Source organism: Netta rufina (genome assembly GCF_964035555.1).
Source record: "Netta rufina genome assembly, chromosome: 9".
Classification (NCBI taxonomy): Eukaryota; Metazoa; Chordata; class Aves; order Anseriformes; family Anatidae; genus Netta; species Netta rufina.
Genome location: NC_140132.1, coordinates 20,113,076 through 20,131,201, shown reverse-complemented (window position 1 = coordinate 20,131,201; position 18,126 = coordinate 20,113,076). Strand labels below are relative to the sequence as shown.

At 37.0% G+C, this 18,126-nt stretch overlaps 1 protein-coding gene across 5 annotated transcripts in view; it reads right to left on the bottom strand.

Annotated features, from left to right (window-relative positions):
- Positions 1-3,461: 3,461 nt before the first annotated feature.
- TBL1XR1 (TBL1X/Y related 1) overlaps positions 3,462-18,126 on the bottom strand; it is a 106,277-nt gene continuing 91,612 nt past the window's right edge. For all 5 annotated transcript variants that reach the window (XM_084292267.1, XM_084292268.1, XM_084292270.1 and 2 more), the window contains 13 exons: positions 17,554-17,699; positions 15,900-16,119; positions 13,613-13,745; positions 13,269-13,410; positions 12,907-12,970; positions 12,708-12,805; positions 10,861-10,921; positions 9,584-9,705; positions 9,006-9,080; positions 7,772-7,899; positions 7,423-7,588; positions 6,479-6,580; positions 3,462-5,354 (listed from right to left, as the gene is read on the bottom strand). In XM_084292267.1, coding sequence (XP_084148393.1) covers positions 5,328-5,354; positions 6,479-6,580; positions 7,423-7,588; positions 7,772-7,899; positions 9,006-9,080; positions 9,584-9,705; positions 10,861-10,921; positions 12,708-12,805; positions 12,907-12,970; positions 13,269-13,410; positions 13,613-13,745; positions 15,900-16,119; positions 17,554-17,699 — 1,484 coding nt within the window. In that variant the 3' untranslated portion in view covers positions 3,462-5,327. The remainder of the gene's footprint in view (positions 5,355-6,478; positions 6,581-7,422; positions 7,589-7,771; positions 7,900-9,005; positions 9,081-9,583; positions 9,706-10,860; positions 10,922-12,707; positions 12,806-12,906; positions 12,971-13,268; positions 13,411-13,612; positions 13,746-15,899; positions 16,120-17,553; positions 17,700-18,126) is intronic.

The following is an 18,126-nucleotide window of genomic DNA, read 5'->3' as shown; positions in this document are numbered from 1 at the left end:
CAGCCAAGGTAATATCAAAATATATTTTATTCTGGACCTCTTTCAGATCTGATTCAAATTACAGTTGTCAAAGCAATACAATGCAAAGGGAAACTGCAACAGAAAATGTGCCTAGAAGGGATATAAGGGCCTTGGGGACAAATCATTGTGATGTAGAACCAAAATACATCATAAAGTGTAATTAACATGGTCCAGGACAGTATAGAACATCTATATCAGTCTTCTTTAGACAATAATCATGAAAACTGAACAATAAAAGTCCTTTAAACAAGTACAAAAAACTGTCATGGGCTGGTTTACACTTTTACAACAGTTGTAATTTAACTGGATAACTGAAGAAATGATGCAGACATTTTAATCCAGTGCTATAGGTAGGCTCACAGAATTAGACCCAAAGGATTTGTAACTCCAAATGAAACCATTACAACTACAATGTCAATGTCAGGAGAGAGAGAAAATTACTTCTGTATTCTAGAATTACTGTTCTGCACACTGCAGTCTGTTGAGGACAAGATTGCAAAGTACACTGGACTAGCAACAACATGCAGACTGTTTTCTTGTATTTACCCACAAATGTCAAAAACATCATGAAGTAAAAATGAATGATTATTAAAAAAAAAAAAAAAAAAAGAGAGAAAACAAAAAGAAAACATGCCTTAAAGTTATTGTCAAGCTTCAAACTTAAAGGCAGAGAAAGAGAGTATGTACTCAAAGCTACTGATCTGAAGCACTATTAACACTAAATCTGCAATCCGTAGGAAACGGCAGATTTTCCTGTTTTGTCTGCCTTCGACCAGACTGACAGCGAAGGCAGCCACACTTTCACAGACCGTGGTTATTTCAGAGCTTTCTCTAGAGGGAGGAGTGAAGGCTGCTCCACGGCTCTCTCCCTACGGAAAATGTCAGGGATCTCGATGGAGATTTACTGCTGCCTCCCGAAGCCTTATCTGCTTCTAACATGCCACAATGTTGCTTCTGCTTTCTTCAGACTTCTGGAGAGTGTGAAACCGACCCCGCAGGGGAACGGCTCTGCAGGGCTTTGTGAAGGTGGAAGATACGGCTCGTCAATGGGAAGGAGCACTGGGCCGAAGCCGGCAGCCCTGCTCCGGCAAAGCCTCTGCCGAAGCCCCGGGGAGCCGAGGCTCGCTCGCCCTGAGCAGCATGCTGTACGTACGGTGTGACACGGACCCCGAGCCTCCAGTGCTTACTCTGGCAAGGTTTTCTCACGAAGTGAAAGACAATGGGATTTCTGATTGAGTCAAGATTGGAAAATTGGGTCCCAAGGCTCCTCTTTGCTAAACAGACAAAAACACACAACCTTTATTTACACGCTGAAAAGCCCAGTTTGCGGTTTTAATGAAACTCCTTCATTCGGCAGAACTAAACGTGGCAGCTGCTAAGGCTGCTCTGTGGGCAAACTGGCACAGCCACCCTATTCCCCCTACTAGTCCTCCTAAACACAAAGAACATCTCAAAGGTACAACGTCCCGTTAAATATACCCTAGCATGAGGTAAGCAGTGTAAGGAAAAAGGAGTGCTTTTAAAATGAAAATTAATTAAAATTGGTAGAAATCTTTGGCCTTTCTCTCAAGATGCATTAAAGTGTCATGAAATCAAGAAACATGCTTCAAAATGCCATGTCATTCTGACTCTGGTAACTATTACCTCCCTCCACCCAACCCAGAAAAAGAGGCACTTTTAGTGTTTCATATAAGATCTCCAATCATCTAGTAGACACGCTAAATAACCCTGCACAATTGTAGTCCCAGAATAAACTGAGTTTATCAGCATTACAAAGAATCCAAAAAAAGCTTTTATGAGGACCTAGATATTCTCTTAACTACACCAGCAAGTTCACTGGTCGGGAATCTTTACATCAATTTAAAAACGCAGAAAAAGTAAAGTAGAAAAAGAGGAACTCCACAGAAACCTGGACCTCATTATGCAGAAATGAGAAACGGCATTGAGATTGATGCACGGACAGACAGCAAACCCGAGAGCAGTTCCTTTCTTATTCCTTCATTAACTCTGAGCCCAGCTTTTCCCCTTCCGTTTATCCTCTATCTGGATATTTGCCCGTTAACGTGTTGAACTGGAAAAGATACTAACTTCAATGTGTGCCAAGGCTTATGCACACATTTGCCTTTACACTCAGAAAACAGGCGCAACAGAATTAACCAGGAGGTAAGGTTAAGCATGTGCATACATCTATACAAAATTAGGGTCTTACTGACATTTGGCGTACTCAATTTAGGGGAACAATTTGGATAGTCTACCTCACTATCGAATACGAGGTCTTTGTGCTATAAAATATAATAATGTCATGGTTTTCTTTTTTTTTTTTCTTTTGCTTCACAGAATCACAGAACCTAGCACACCTGGCATGCATGCATTTAACAGTGTATAAAACAAGAGGCGAGAAGAGGTGTGAGCAGGAGCAGCACTGTGGCATGCTAGTAAAGGACAACAATAAAATACCGAGTGGCCAGACCCGTCGCTACTGGGAACTGGGAGAATTCCACTACAGTGGGGCACTACTGAGTAACACTGGGTTGGGGGTGTTAGCCTGCGCATCCAGAGCACTCACGTCAACAGATCTGGCATCGCTGGACTATGCTTCAAGCACTTGAAAACCCTAGACCTCTGATACCGAAGCTCTGTTTTATCTATTTATGAATATGTGATACTATGCTTAAGCAACTAGAATTACAACCAAAACAGCTGATGATTGAGAAAGAGGAAAATGGCAATACCCTAAAACATGGCTGTGTGATTTTGCAGCTATGTCACAGAATTCCACCACAATTGTTTAGACTGGCTGAAAGAATCATTGGATAACTTTTATGAAAATGAATAAACTGTCCATATTAAAATACAAAAGTACTATCAAGAATCACTTCTGACTTTCAGGTTTAAATTCAGTGCAATTGACAAATGCATTGCTAAATGAAAAATGCAGCTTAAACATACTCAAAACATTTGTGTCTATTCCTGGGAGCACAGTTTAAAATTATTGCACAGAATTTTTTTTTTATTTTTATTTTTTTCATTAATGACAGAGGTCAGCCACAGTCATGGACCTCCAGCAATAAAAGCAATATTTCAAGTGCCAGACACTCAATATATTAGGTTTCCTACATACTGTAACTCACAGGGTATGCTCTAAACATTCGTAATATGTTCCAAAACCCTAAAAACAGCTGGCACCAAACCATCATGGATGACTGCCTTTATGGATATGATTTTTTGTTATTTTAAATGCTGTATATGATAGTATTATATTCCTGGGGTATATATAAAGAATGTATTGACGACTTCTCTTTACCACTGGCAAATTGCTACCCTACCTTAGCCAAACTCAGACTTGCTTCAAGTCGTGTTTACTCCATGGAAATAGCAGAAATGAATGCCTAAAGAACGATTGTTAAAATGTCAAAGCTGCATTACCTTGATTAAATCAATTTTTATGTAACTTAGGGGTGGGGGCGGGGAGGGAGAAAAAAATTAGACTACCAATCATAAGCCACAAAATTATTTGTGATTGAAATAGTGTTCTAAAACTGATAACTTTGTAAAGCTCTGTAATATAAACCATTCCTTAAGTAAAATGCCTGTGACATAAATTTGACAACCTCTCTTTTTATAAATTTACACTCTTGGAATCTTATGCAAGACATGATGCAACCTTTTCAACTACACATACGCGTAAACACAACCTCATGCTATCATTTACAAATAAAATCACTATCAGTATACTTTTAATCACATGAGCAGAAAAAGGTTTGCCATATACATCTGTCATTGTAAGAAAAATACTTGATATTGTAAACAGAGTAAAAGACACTATATAGTAGTGATTATTAAAAAAATAGCAGCTTACATCTACCCTATATTTGGAAAAAAATGTAGTCACAAGATACAATAAACTGCAGGGCTGGAGCAGCAGGGGAATTAGTGCAAGTATTCATCTTTTAAATAAGCTGAATCACTGCTATTAAAATAAACTTGAAGCAAGTCCTCTGTTTAAGATTTTTTTTTAAATCTAAGGTAGTAAACATTTTGCCTCTTAATGGCAGTGTTATCAAATATATGCCAAAGATTTTATTTTAATAAAGAAAAATTACATGAGATACTTTTAATACTGGAGTTTGGTTACAATTATACATCTAAGCTCCTACAAATAACGATGGCCAACTCTCAGAGAAGCTGTGGCATGAACCCTTGTCCAGAAAGATCTTAACCTCTTAAAAGAACAAATCCCCCAGCTATATTTTGCTCCTTTTCACAATAGTGCACAATTTAACCATATTTTAGCTATGGTCTTAAAGCAACAGAAGATGCATTTATTTTTTTCTCCTCCTTTTTGTCTTTTTTTTTTTTTGCGCATCCCTGTATTTTTCTTTTCTGTGTATTTGTGCCCTTTTATTCTTAAGTTTGGCAGAATTATGTCCCAAATAAGAAACTACTGCATTTCAGCCATGTCACCAGAAAATAAAACATAGCATTATACCCATTACTGTCATACTTCGTAGATTAGTGGGATGTGAAGTATCATGCCTCAAAGAAGGCTTTTTTCTTCTCTCTCCATAATCCCTTTTCCACCCTCCCTCTGTTCACACAATTGTGCTCTGGGAGCCACAAAATGTACCAAACATTATCAGGTTCAGTCTACCTCTTCAAAGAATGCATTAAAATACGTTTCAAAGAAACATTTTTTTCAAGGTGAAAAAAAAAAAAAAAACATAAACAAGAAACTAATTCACTCCCTTACTTCATGCATCCGTAAACTTAACCAAAACAAAACAGAAAACCCAATGTTTAAAAGCAAAGAAAAAACTACTGCTGCAGATTTCTGTAAGTCCATTTTCTCTGTACACACAAACTGCTCAACTACTGAGAAGGAAAGAAAAAAAATTACCCCACAATCCATTGTCATAATGGATTTAGAGGGGAAAAGGGGTAATGAAGGCTGCCATTAGTATCTTCTGAATTTGGTATGTATATGGGTCTGCTCTTGTATACGGTATATTTCTCTCTCTCTCGCTCTCTCTTCTGTTTTTCATATCCAAAACATTTAAATGTTATTTTGGGGCACAGCAGATTCCAGCACTTGGTGAACAGGATTCACAAGCTGTGACAAAACTCTGTCATCCTCTTCAGGGTGTAATTTTTTTTTTGTTATATACAGTATATGTATATATTTCTTTTTGTTTGGCTGTAGTGGACTGGCCATGGTTCAATTGGGACTATAGCAGTACATGGGTCAGGGACAGTCATTTTGGCTATGTACACATTCATAGTCGGTCCATGGCTTCCAACTAGTAGCGCTATTTCCGTAGGTCTAATACACAAACCTGTAAGGGAAAGAAAAATACACATATGGAAATTGCACTTTGCACAGCATGACACGTTTATACAATTCTGTGTAAAATATCTAAGCAAAACCCATGAAACAGATTGTTCAAGCTTAATCTAAAGTCTATTAGCGAGTTCGGGGGAAAAAAGTCACCAGGTGAGCACTTTTATGAGCACGCAGCCAGACCTGCTGCCTAATGAATTATGATTGGGACATTAAAAACATCTTATGTAAGCTGTTTGCTTGTTATTTAATATTAGAAAGCTAGGAACTTACTTGAATCTAATTTACAAAATTACAGTAAGATGAATTTAAACATACTTTGTGGGGAAATACTAGAACTGATCAGAATGATCTCAAAAAGACATTTAACATTGTAACATTATAAATTCCAGTTTTAAGCTTCCAAAAATCTTCACTAAATAGTGCTCCTAGTTCTGTCAGATACAGAAATCTACACATATAACAATCATAAACAAACTATGTTTTTAGTCATCAAGCAGTTCAAAAGTTCTCCCCTGCTTAGTTATTACCAGCATTATCTAAAACAGAGGTGCCGAGGCAAGCTTTTGCTAACAAGCTGCGTAAAACAAAACAAAGAAACCCACATATTTTAAAAAGAGTTGAAACTATATGAAAACCACACAAATATCTGTTGCAAGTACAACCAGTCTCTTGGGTCAAATTAACTGGAAGACTGGAAAGGTTAGGCCACACGTATATAAAAGGGTAATTTAGGGTAGAATGATAATTTCTACTTCGGATATGCCTTGAGCTATTGTTGCTTCCACAATACTTTCAATAATTACATGACAAAAATGATATAAATAACATTCCAGGAACACTGAACAGATTTCCGTAATAAGCACCAATAGAGACAGAAAATTTAAATTTAATGCTTTTTCATCTTCTAACTTTGGAGGGTTTAGAACAGTGCCACATCAAGTTGGAATAAAGGCATCCTACTTTCAATATTACAGCACCTTTACATGAAAAAAATCTCCATGTAAGCTGGCTGTATTCAGCACCTGGTACATATGAAAATATTGTCGTCATTGTTAGCCAAAAGATTTCCAAACGATGTTTGTCATCAGACTGCCAAACAAGTCAAGCTACACTTACTGAACCATCTGAAGCACTTGCTCCAACTTTGTCTCCTGCTGCATTCCAGCAAACCTCAAAAATCCCTCCTGTTCCCCGATAACTGTGAACTAGGGCACCTGTCTACAAAGGGACAAAACACATAATTAATATAATAAAGTACACGCAAACAAGTAAATTTCCACAACATGCAAAACTTCCCCACTGTAAGCTGAAATTCTCAGAGGAAATGATGCAGAAGAGCCTCATGGACAACCTAAGAACTGTGTGAAAAGACTTACCTAAAAATTATTGCATCTTGGTATCCTGTGTTTCAAATACGAAACCGTAGATGGCCATGACCACTTTCAATGACTAAAACAAGCCCTTCAAAAATTAATATCCAATCCCCAATAGCCAGAGATCATATATTGCCTAACAATAAGGTCTTTACACTTTCATTTGCATTCCACCCCTTTTTTTTTGCCAGAGAAACAAAAACAGTAGTAGTGTTCTTTCTAAGAAAAAGTTCTGTAGAAAGATCTGTCATCATCATGTCTTATTTTACATTCTCTTGCTTTTCAGTGAAATTCAATAGAATAGCTATCAGGTATCAGATTTGTGCATCTATATTCCGTCAACATTTTTCACAGCAAACCTGTTTTATCAGGAGTTTCAGAGTTAACAATTTTTGGAAGGAACATGCTATAAAAGACACTTTGTTGAATGTGTTTTGGGGTGTGGGGATTTTTGGTAATAACATAAAGACAATTATATACCCTTCACCACAGGCAGGCAAATTTCTCTGAGAGAAATTAAATATACATTCATTAATAAAAGAAACCTTAGGGTAAAGAGAAAGTGAATCAGCATGGTATCAAAGGCCAAGTTCTTTGCAGCCAAAACACGACGGAGCAGCAAAGGTTAGAAGAGTACAATGGAAAAGACTGAAAAACAAACTTTCTGAACAGGCAGAAGAGCTGTACCTGCGTATTCCAGATGTGTACACATTTATCAAAGGAGCCGCTGGCCAGGTACCTGCCATCAGGACTGAAAGCTACACTGTACACAGGTTCTTGATGTTTTGTCAGAGTATGAATACAAATTCCTCTGTCAACATCCCATAACCTAACAGTAGAATCAAAGGATGCACTATCAAGAGAGAAAAAAAACAGATTAATTACTTCTCAGTTATACACAATTTTGTGTTAAATACAAATATGATAAAGTATCCTATGTTCTTGGAAACATTTCACAAACATACATATGTAAAAAGTGAAGCAAATGTAATGCTCAATTTTTTTAAATGAATTTAAAAACAGGATTAAATAGTACCTTGCTAACATAAGATTGGCATTTGGATTATTTGTTCCTGGTCCTGTAGGACTCCATTTGATAGTATAAATTTCTTTGTTGTGTGCTTGCAAGTCATGGACACAACTGTCTTGTTTCATACTCCAGATCTACGATAAAATGGAAGACAACACAAAGACATTTAGCACAGTATTGTACCAAAATACTTTTTTTTTTTTGTACATCTTTCTTCATCATTTGCAGCCTGACTGTTCCCTTTTACGCTACTCAAAACATTTGCTATGACTACTGGGTTTCTAGAGTAATTATTAGAAGTATTAGAAGTATTTCAGCTCCCTCCACTCTTTGATGGGGTTAATAAGTAATAAAGGTATTGTCTATCGAAACCAGTCTGCATGTGCTAACTACAAGCCACTTGAAAAATACAGGGATAATAACAGACGCTAAAATGAGAAGAGCAGTTTGTGTATGTTCATGTCTGAGTTGACAAAATATCCCAGTCTTATTTTTAAATGAACTCCTTGCTACACAGATTGAGTAAAATAAAGGGACAGTAAAGAAAAATGCTGTTTTTGTACAAAGCGGTAGATGCATACTGCAAAAACCATTATGGCATTTTCTTGGCTTATAACGATTTGCACTGGCAGGTGTTTGTTCATTACTTTGCACAGAGGAGGACTTAGGACTCCAACTCCTCCAAGCTAGCCTTCAACAAACACAGTAACTTAATTTAATTAAGATTTACATGTTAATTATTTTGGGGAAAACACGTTGGGGCAATTAAAACTGTAGAATGACTCTGGCTGAATCGGAAAAACAAGGGAGTACACACAGACTTAAAAGAAACAATATGCTACAGCTTTTGACTAGAAAGAAAGGGAAAACAGAAGAAAACTAGGAAAGGACCTAGTCACCCATTTCTGTGTGTGTTACACATTAGATGCATTCCAACTATTCCTGTTAACCAAAAGCAACCAACAAGTGTGACAGCTTAATGATTAACGACCTAATTTTGTAAACAGCTAAAAGCACCTAATAAATCACGCTTCAAGTCTCAGGGTGGCAGCTTGTAACAAGTTCTCTGGAACAAAGCTTGGCTCTGATTAACAAAGATTTGTTGGGATTGCCTGTTCTTGTTATATTAAAAAAGAATACATATTAGACAATATGGAAAGTACAATGATGTCACTGGACTGCCCAAGCTAATGTGCATATTGCAGGACCCTAAAACAGCCGTTACCAAAACTCCCATTACCTTTAGAGTCATATCATCAGAACAGGATGCCAGAAGATTACCAGTTGGATCCCATTTGATTGCGTTTACTTCATTCTAAAATTGAACAGTGAGAATAAGTTGAAGTCTTCACTTCCATTACAAATGACAGCACACAAAAGACAAAGTTAGGCAGCAGTTGTATTTGCATAATACAACTATTAGTAGTATTTTAGTAGTTCATTTTCATTCCTAGCCTCCCCTTCAAGCACAACAACTTTTTGCTGGCTGTTCATCACATTTTCTCATGCATGCTCTTACACAACATGCACAACACACAGTAAAACCTAAAGTTAATGTGTTTCTTTTTCTAAAGCTCACTTTTAGTATGCAATCCTGGTAAAAGAGGCTGCACACAGGACTAAGTATTGTTCTAATGACACTACACTTCCCCATATGATGTTAACTACAGTTACCTGCAGATATATCCATCACTTGTTGCCAAAGACCAGCCATTGTGCAAGTGCTGTATACTTGCAAAATACTGACACTCCCCCCCTCCCACCAACCTCTAATTAATAAAAATACCATGCAGTAATCTGCCATTTTCCAGTACTTACTGTGTGACCCTGGAAGGTTTTGATGGGCCTATCTTGTCCTAGTTTACAGACATGAATACACATGTCTGTACTGCAAGAAGCAAATGTGTTGTTGCTCTGCCAATCAACATCTAATGCTGGTGCTAAAAGAACAAGATACGTAAAACCATGACATGTATTCTGCAGAAATTTGCTTTACAAATTCAGCATGCACTACTACAAATGTCAACAGGAAGCAACTATTGATTGCATAGAAGTTCTTAAAGACAGTCAAACACTCAGAACAATGTGAAATGCAGCCAAAACCAATTTCCAAAGAAAAATGAGACAAAATTTGATAGTCACTAAAACTATTTATCTGAAATGAAACTCTTATGCAGAAGACAACAGCAAGACAATAAGCGATAGTTATCTACAAATAAATCTCCGGAGTCCACATCAAAAACAGGTTCCCTCAGCTTAGCACAGTCACACATAAGCTCATCTGCACCAACAGTGCATGGTTGTGCTCACAGATGGCAGACAATGAAAGGTGGTATGATTTTTTTTAACTTCAACATATTTAGGTGTTTTAACAGGAGGTTTAATTATAGTCCACATATACCACTTGGCCAGGCTGCGATATTTACAACAGACACACTCCAAACAATTCTGTGTGCTACCAAGAACTGATTTTCTTGATTGTTGCCATGCCACCAAAAACACCGGACAAGTAGAATAAAAAGTAGAAACGAGACACATTTCTTAAAGGCCTTTCAATAACTTGTTTTTTGTTCGCTCTATTTTCCAGCTGATTCCAGCAGGCTTGCACAGCATGCAGCCCACAGAGCAATTTGTCTGACCTCCCCGAATGGCAGCACTCTCATACCAGCTGGCCGGTGAACAGCCTTTAGCTGGTTTGTGTCCAAACAAATTGGGGATGGCACAGCGGGAAGTAAAGAACAATGGGATGTGGAGATGGGATTACTGTAGCAGGAAGGTGATGAATAGAGTCCTTGGCTGATAAACATAAATCCTCTGAGGCCCAACCAATTGATATCTGCCCCTGTACTGCAGCAAGTTGCTAAAACCTGGACTGTCTCTTGTGATTTCCATGTAACTGCAATAAAATTATGAGTTATAAAGTTCTAAAACTAGATGAGACTACAAATAAGGGAGTCAGTATCCAAAGGCTGCCTGTAAGACTTTAAAACGGTGTACATAAGCTCCATAAACTTCAGGTACTTCATTTTTTAATAAATACCTTTTTTTTTTTTCCCCCCAGATGACAAACCTGAATAAGCAAAATCTATACTTACCAGAATGAAATGGAAACTGCTGCTTGGCTTCACCAGTGTGGGCATCCCAAATAATTGTGGTCTGTATTAAACAGATAAATTAACAATAAACGAAGTTGTACAACTTTATAATTTTCCACAACTTCCACCATTCACATGTATCAAATTACCTAGCCTACTCCCCACTGCCCTCACCCACACAATTAAATGTTTCTAGTGTTTTATCCACTACTGAAGGAAATAGTGGTAGATCTACAGACAACAGAAGAGAACCTTAACACCTAAACAGGTGTTTTATCATAACATCTTAGGGTCTAGCGGGAAGAAGGGGTTTGTGTTTTTTTGTTTTGTTTTTTAAATAAATATCTCCCTTCAGTTCTACTTATGTTCTTCTAATCCACTCCACACAGTTAATTTAATTTCAGATACTTGCATATTCAAATTGTCATTTCAAATCCTTATTTGTCCCTATGGAGCTCTTTATACAAACACAGCCTCATAAACCAAATCTTTCAGATTCTTTCAGATTTTGCGGTGTAATTTTGTTCTTGTTCTGAGTCCTTCTCTGCCAATACTCCTGCTATCTTTCTGATAAAAGAAAACTTTGTAGTATAATTGGTATTTCATAATCAATATATTACATACCAATATTCCTGATCTACCTTATCAATGAAAATTTTTGATCAATGAAAATTTTGAGACTGAAGTCAGCAGAAGCATGAACTGACCACGAGTTATTTATGAAAAAGAAACATAATGTTGAGCCAATCTTTCTGCTAACGCAGAGTATTTTTCAAAGCAACATCTCAGCTGCTTTGTCCAATGAGTCTTAGTGACTGAAACAATTAGGCTTTTATCTCCTCCAGCATATTTTTCTGCAAATTAAAGCTGAAGCCCCACAAAGGTACAGGTTTACGTCTTTTACATCCCCACAAAAATGTAAAAACTGGCATGAGCCATCAGAGCTGTCAAAAGAAGAAACCCATCCTTTCCATGCTTTGAAACATTTACTTTTTTCATTCCTTTGTGCCAGCACAAGCATTTATAAAGCTGGGCACTAAGGCAAACCAGGTTAAGCCAATGTGGGGAAAAACAGCCATATAAAGAGAGGAAAATATATGAGAGTCTGTTACTACTTTAAAGGGTACTGCCAGTTTCAAGTATTGCAGAACTGTGGTCTTACTTCTGCACCCTGAATCGGTTATAAACAGGAAAAACTAAACCACTTTTATTATTCTTTGAACTCATCTTAGGTCTGTTCTTCATCATTATTGTATCCTTCCTACCATTTATAAAATCTCTCACAGTAACTGCAGCTTTGAACTTAAAGACCTTGCGAGTCTTTAAGTTTGTTTAGAGGCATGAAATAAAATCATAGTTAAACAATGGGCTTCACGGCATTATGCTACGAGCACCTCCCAATCAAATATATTGACTTTTCTTATGTTCCAGCTCTAACCTTTTTAATCACTTTCAAGCTTGAATGATAACCAAATCAGCCTGAATCTATTCCTCTACTACGATTTTTTTCTGAGGCTTTGCATCAAATGCTTCACTAAATTGTACCTGATTTGGTTTTCCAAAGGTTTAATGTTACTACGTTCAATGCACTTACTTTGCAGCTTACACTAACCTAATTGGGAAGAGACCCAGGTACATTAAAATCTAATGAATTAAAGTATTTCAATAAACTATTATAAAACACAGTGAAACATAGCTAGCATAACAAGTTCTTTGTAAGTACATATTTACGTCCCATGCCTTTAGTTTAAATTTAGTTATTTACTTTCTACAGCTTTGTTATTATGTTTACAATTAGATTATAACGGTGAAGTAAAGAATTTTAATTTTACCAAAGATTATCTCACCTTGTCCACTCCTGCACTTAAAATGAAGTTTCCTTTCTTGTTCCATTTTAACGCAAATATAGGACCTTTATGTTGCCCTAAGGTGCTGGCAAGATTACCTGAAAATTTATATTGATATGAATACATTAAAAAAATAAAAAGCTATGTTGTGAACCACAATAAAGGAAAAATACTGGAAATTAAGAAGTATTTCACATACCATCTTTAGTCCATATCCTTGCAAAGCCATCGTAAGAACCAGTTGCTAGAAGTGTACCTTCACTCTGCCAGCAAAAAGGTTATTTTGATTTAATTTTACTGTATAATTCAAAGTTAAGGAGCACAAAGCAAATTTCAGGAAGAAGACATCTGCATAAGACTGATGATATTTATTCCACAGACTACAATTATTAAAAAGAAGACCCCAAAGTACAATACAAGCAATTAACATGCAACTCAAAGTGAGATATACTTTGTGTGCAGCTACAGATGACACATAGTTGCTGTCACTTAAAATTTGACTATGCAAAACTGTAGGCACAATTTTCTTGCAGTACTTTGAGCACTGTTGTTTTGACTTACGTTCCAGTCCAGTGATGTCACATCTTTGTTGCTCGGTACATCCTGCCCTCCTTCTCGTATACAGTGTCGAAGTACCAGCTGCGTAGAGCCACTTGTGCTGTTTTCACTGAGGTTCCATATCCGTGCTGTTGAATCTCCAGATCTACAAAACAGTTATGAGGATTATTACCCTTCTCTCCGATTTGTTTCAATTAAAAAGGTCTTCCTTTCAAACCAGTGAACGTTGTGGCATTTGATCTAGAGGGCATTGAGGCTGGAATTCTTTTAACTTGTTACTGTACCCATACAAAAGTACATCAATGAACATCACTATTATGTATATCCATAGCTAATGCAGCACATACCCTGAGGCCAAAAGGTCACTAATGGGATTCCAGGCACAGATGAATACTTCAGATTCATGGCCACGCAGTACCACTGCTTTGTTGGGAGGGATTTCAACATCTCCATCTACTTCCATCATATCTGTGTGATTATCTGCATTATGGGAAACAACAGTAAAGAGAGGTGGATTTCAATATTTTGTGATAATAGAGTTTAATTACTGTATGATTAGGATTCTTCTGGACTAAGTACAATTAAATCACAGTGTATATGGACCAAAGCTGACAAAGCTGCTACATTCCTTTAAAAAAAAAAAAATCCCAATCTGTTTATAGTGCTTCATAAATTGGAACTTGGAAAAATAAAGTGAGAAACCTCTCTTCTAAACCTCAGCATCCAAATGGACTTTTTATGAAACTTCAAAATTTGATGCCAAAAATGACTTTATGTTAAAATATAAATGCTGATTTTAAAAGTACTCACAGTTTTTCAAGAACTATCTTGCTTAGTACAATATGCTGCTAGTTAATCTCGTACTTCAAAAATACGTTTATGGCACATTAGTTTACAAAAATCAAATTCAGAAATCATCAGAGAGTTCAAACAGGTTTTAAAGCAACACTTCTGACACTTCACTTCTAAAATGGCTTTGATTAAATATAGTAACATTTGGTGATATGGCAAACTGCTAACAGAGCTTCTTAAACTGCATTGGCAATTACTGCAAAATTGAGGCAATACATAGCTTTTTGTGTGGAAGGGATGTTGAATCCATTTTGTTTTGTAAAATGTACTGGGGGTAATTCAACTGACAAAACAGTTTTCTTGCCAGCTATCATCAATCATTTTCTATTATTAAAAATATTTTCACACTGAGGATAAATGCAAAATATAAAAAATGCTAAACAGTTCACCTGCTCCATATTTACTCACTGTGATTAAATAAACTATTTCACATTTATTGCTTAATTTAACATTAAGGGTTTCTGTCAGTGTTTGTATGTTTGAGAAAACAGAAAAAGCTATTAGAAAATGAGCATTTTTAAGACACAGTACCATATAAAACCCTGTCTCAATTAAAGAGAATCAATGCTAGTATAATTCGAGGTTCCAGCCAGTAGGGGTTGCTGGTATATCACATTTAACAGGAGCTGAGATCTCAAGTTTAAGCTTACTCATTCCAGTTCACAATTCACAATCAAATCTTAGAAGATTTTTAAATGAAAGCACCAATGTTGAGAGCTTATTTGTTTAAACCAAAGATTATATTTCTAAGTTTACTTACAATACATAATAATGACAAAAAAAATCCAGTTGTAAAATGTAGAACTTGTACATGGCCTGATACGAATATTCTCTCAAAAAGGCCTTTTCTTCAGGAGCTGTTACAGCAGAAGCTGTAACTCCTGCTCTCAACTCAAATTCAGGCTTCCAGAATAATATTTTCAGAACCTAATTTTGATGTCTTACCTTAACTTTTCTATAATAAGCCTGATTGTAATTTATGCTCCTTTGACCACTGATGACAAATAAACCTCACTTGTTTCACCCGTCACAACTAAAACCATGCAGTGTAATGCTGCATAGCGAATCACGAAAACTGCTACTGCTAAAATAAGACAAAGGACACAGGATTTGTCTAGGCAACCACGATCTTCTCAGCATGACAAGGAAGTCTGTCCAACAGAGAATTAGTTACAGATCTCTGATTCAGTTGGTTAGCAGAACCTGGCAGAAGTAGTGCTTGCTGGAGCACGACAAGCAGTACTGTGTTTTAGCCAGCTAAGGACAAGCAGGCTCCTCTCCTTGCTCCTTGTACAGGGCTCATGGCTGGGGAGGTGTAATATTTAAAGAACTGTCTCCAACATTTTCTCTTCAGTTTAAGAACTCCCAGGGCAATGTGGAAAATCTTCAAATGACAGGGAAGTAGCAGTACTGAAAGTAAGAGACTGGTCAATGGTACATTGTAAACTAATGAATTCAGAAGTTCACACCTCCTCCTACAACTCTGAACATCAAAGCAGGGACAGTCAAAGGTGAGACACTATTAAAGTATCACTTGCAAAGAAAGTATTCTTTGCAAGTTGAAGGGTTACTAATACCTATACATATTTATCACATTCTCTGCTAGCTAGTACTAAGGCAGGTGAAGAAGTTGTATGAAAAAAGAGAAGGAAACGATGTATCATAGAATCACAGAACGGTTTGGGTTGGGAGGGACCTTAAAGATCATCTAATTCCAACTCCCTGCCATGGAGGGTTGTGAGGGAGGGTTTAGTTAGGCCAAGTTAATTTGTCTCAACTTACTTGCTATAGTATGTGCTCCGTTCTCTTCCCCATTTGCAGTATTTTCACCATTTTTTGCTGATCCCTGTTGGTTAGTTGCAGCTGCGGCTGCAGCAGCTGCTGCCTGCTGTTGTGCAAGTTTATCTCTGTAGGCCTGTTGTCTTGTCTGTACCACATCAGGCATCACTGCATCTATCAGTGAGAGAGACTCTATCGGCCTACCATCAAACAAGGTACCATCCTAAATCACAGCAGAGGGAAAGAAGGAAACAAAGACAACATCAAATATGAATTAGCATAACTGGCAAAAACTCTAATATAAACAAAATACAATAAGAAGGCAACAGTTTACAAATGGTGCTGGAAGTGATTTCTCATCATTTCTGTGGTTAGAATTGGAATTTTACTCTAAAATGAAGTGGCCACCATAAATATGTAAAAAAGCCACTGCAGGCCTCTGGCAGAGGTTCTGGAATCGAAATTTATATGCTTCAGGTTTGCTAAGTTGTCTGCTAAAGCAAAAAATTCCGTAAGCTATCTATGAATATGATTTCAAACATGAGTGGTTGTAACAAAGTCTAATGGTTTGTTTGAAGAGCAGCAAACATTGCAAGTCAGGTCACTGGCTTGTGAAGTTATTCTATCTTATTAGACTAATACTTTCCATAAACATATTATCCGGAGAGTTCACTACTTTTCTTCCTTTTTTTAAACACTGTTGGCATGCTTTCAAACAACAAAGAAGAATTTTATCCTGAAATGGACAAGACCCAGTTAAAAATACCCTTATACATACGCTAGGGCTTTGCAAGGATCTATTTTTAGGACCTAGAAGGATTCCTTGTGATAAATATAGGTTCTCCTTCTTTTATTCCGATCACTTGGTTTATTTTTCTGAGGGAAAGGATTTGCCTCATTGGGACTATGAAAACAACATATAAACAAAAGACATAAGGGAGACTGGAAAGATAGCAGAATTAGTGGAAAAATTGTTTCCTTCTGTAATAGAACTGGCACACACAAAAGCTGCTAACCTTCCAGGCATAAATAAGAATGAAAATCGAGGGTGAGAATCTGCAGTCTCCAGGCAGGGAGACACCTCGCTTTCTGTGCTGATGGAATAACCATTTAAACATCAAGTTCAATAGATCCCGTTCAAAGATGAATTAGCCAGCAGAGGCAAAAAGCAAACTGGCATACTTCATCCTTCCTGCCACAAACTGAAACCATTTCTCTATTTGGAAATCTTGCCTTTGGGCTCTCATTATCTCATTATAACAAGTCACCCAAGTGAGAGCTGCGGAGTGCTCTCCTTCCTCCCTAGCGAAAGTCTACGAAAACACAAAGTAAGAGGTTACTCGTCTCAATTATTATTTTATTGCACTTTTCTGGATTTACTGCAACATTATATTAGGGTAAAAACTCTACAGACAACGGACCTTTAAGCAATGAGCCAGAACACCATGCCTGGTGTTGTGTGGCTGCACAGGGCAGAACCCCTACCCAGTTATGTCACTCCATTCTGGTTCCACCACTGGAGTCATGGTGAACACCAGCAGTGAGGAATCTGAAGTAAAAGTAAATAAATAGGATACAAGAAAGTTAAGAAAAAATACTAGCATTGAAACTTACTGCAAGCAAGGACATAATGCTCCTGTAGGCAAAGCCTGCTTACCTCATTAATACTGACTTCTGCCTCTACATACTGCAGACCTTTCTGGATGATGGAAATCAAAGCAGCTGGTGGCACCAGAGCACCGTTTATATTGGACTGGCTGATATGGCTCTCTATACCAAAGGTAAATGCTGAATGGGAAAACCCTAAAGACGAGGCAAAAACACCAGAATTGATTTGTAGATGGACAATGATACGCACCAAAGAACAGTAAGATCTTCTGTTTACAAATCTAAGCAAGTTTTACGAAGTTATAGCACGCTTACAAAATATGAAAAGCTCATCATAACACCTCTGTTTCCCTCTTGATGCTTCTAATTTAAATGTATAAAAAATACAAAAACTAAGTTTGTATATAAGCACAGCAATTAGTAATTTTACCACTGGCAAAACATTTATGCGTAAGTATAAAAATATAAAATAGACAGTTTTATTTAAATAGATGCAGTTGTTATTTTTTTCTCAGTGATTTGTTACCCATGAAAATAAAATGAATCTGTACATAGAGCAGAATTTAGTTCATGTTACGGTGCTGTCATAACTGTGCATGTTTTAGCACTTAGAACTCCAGCA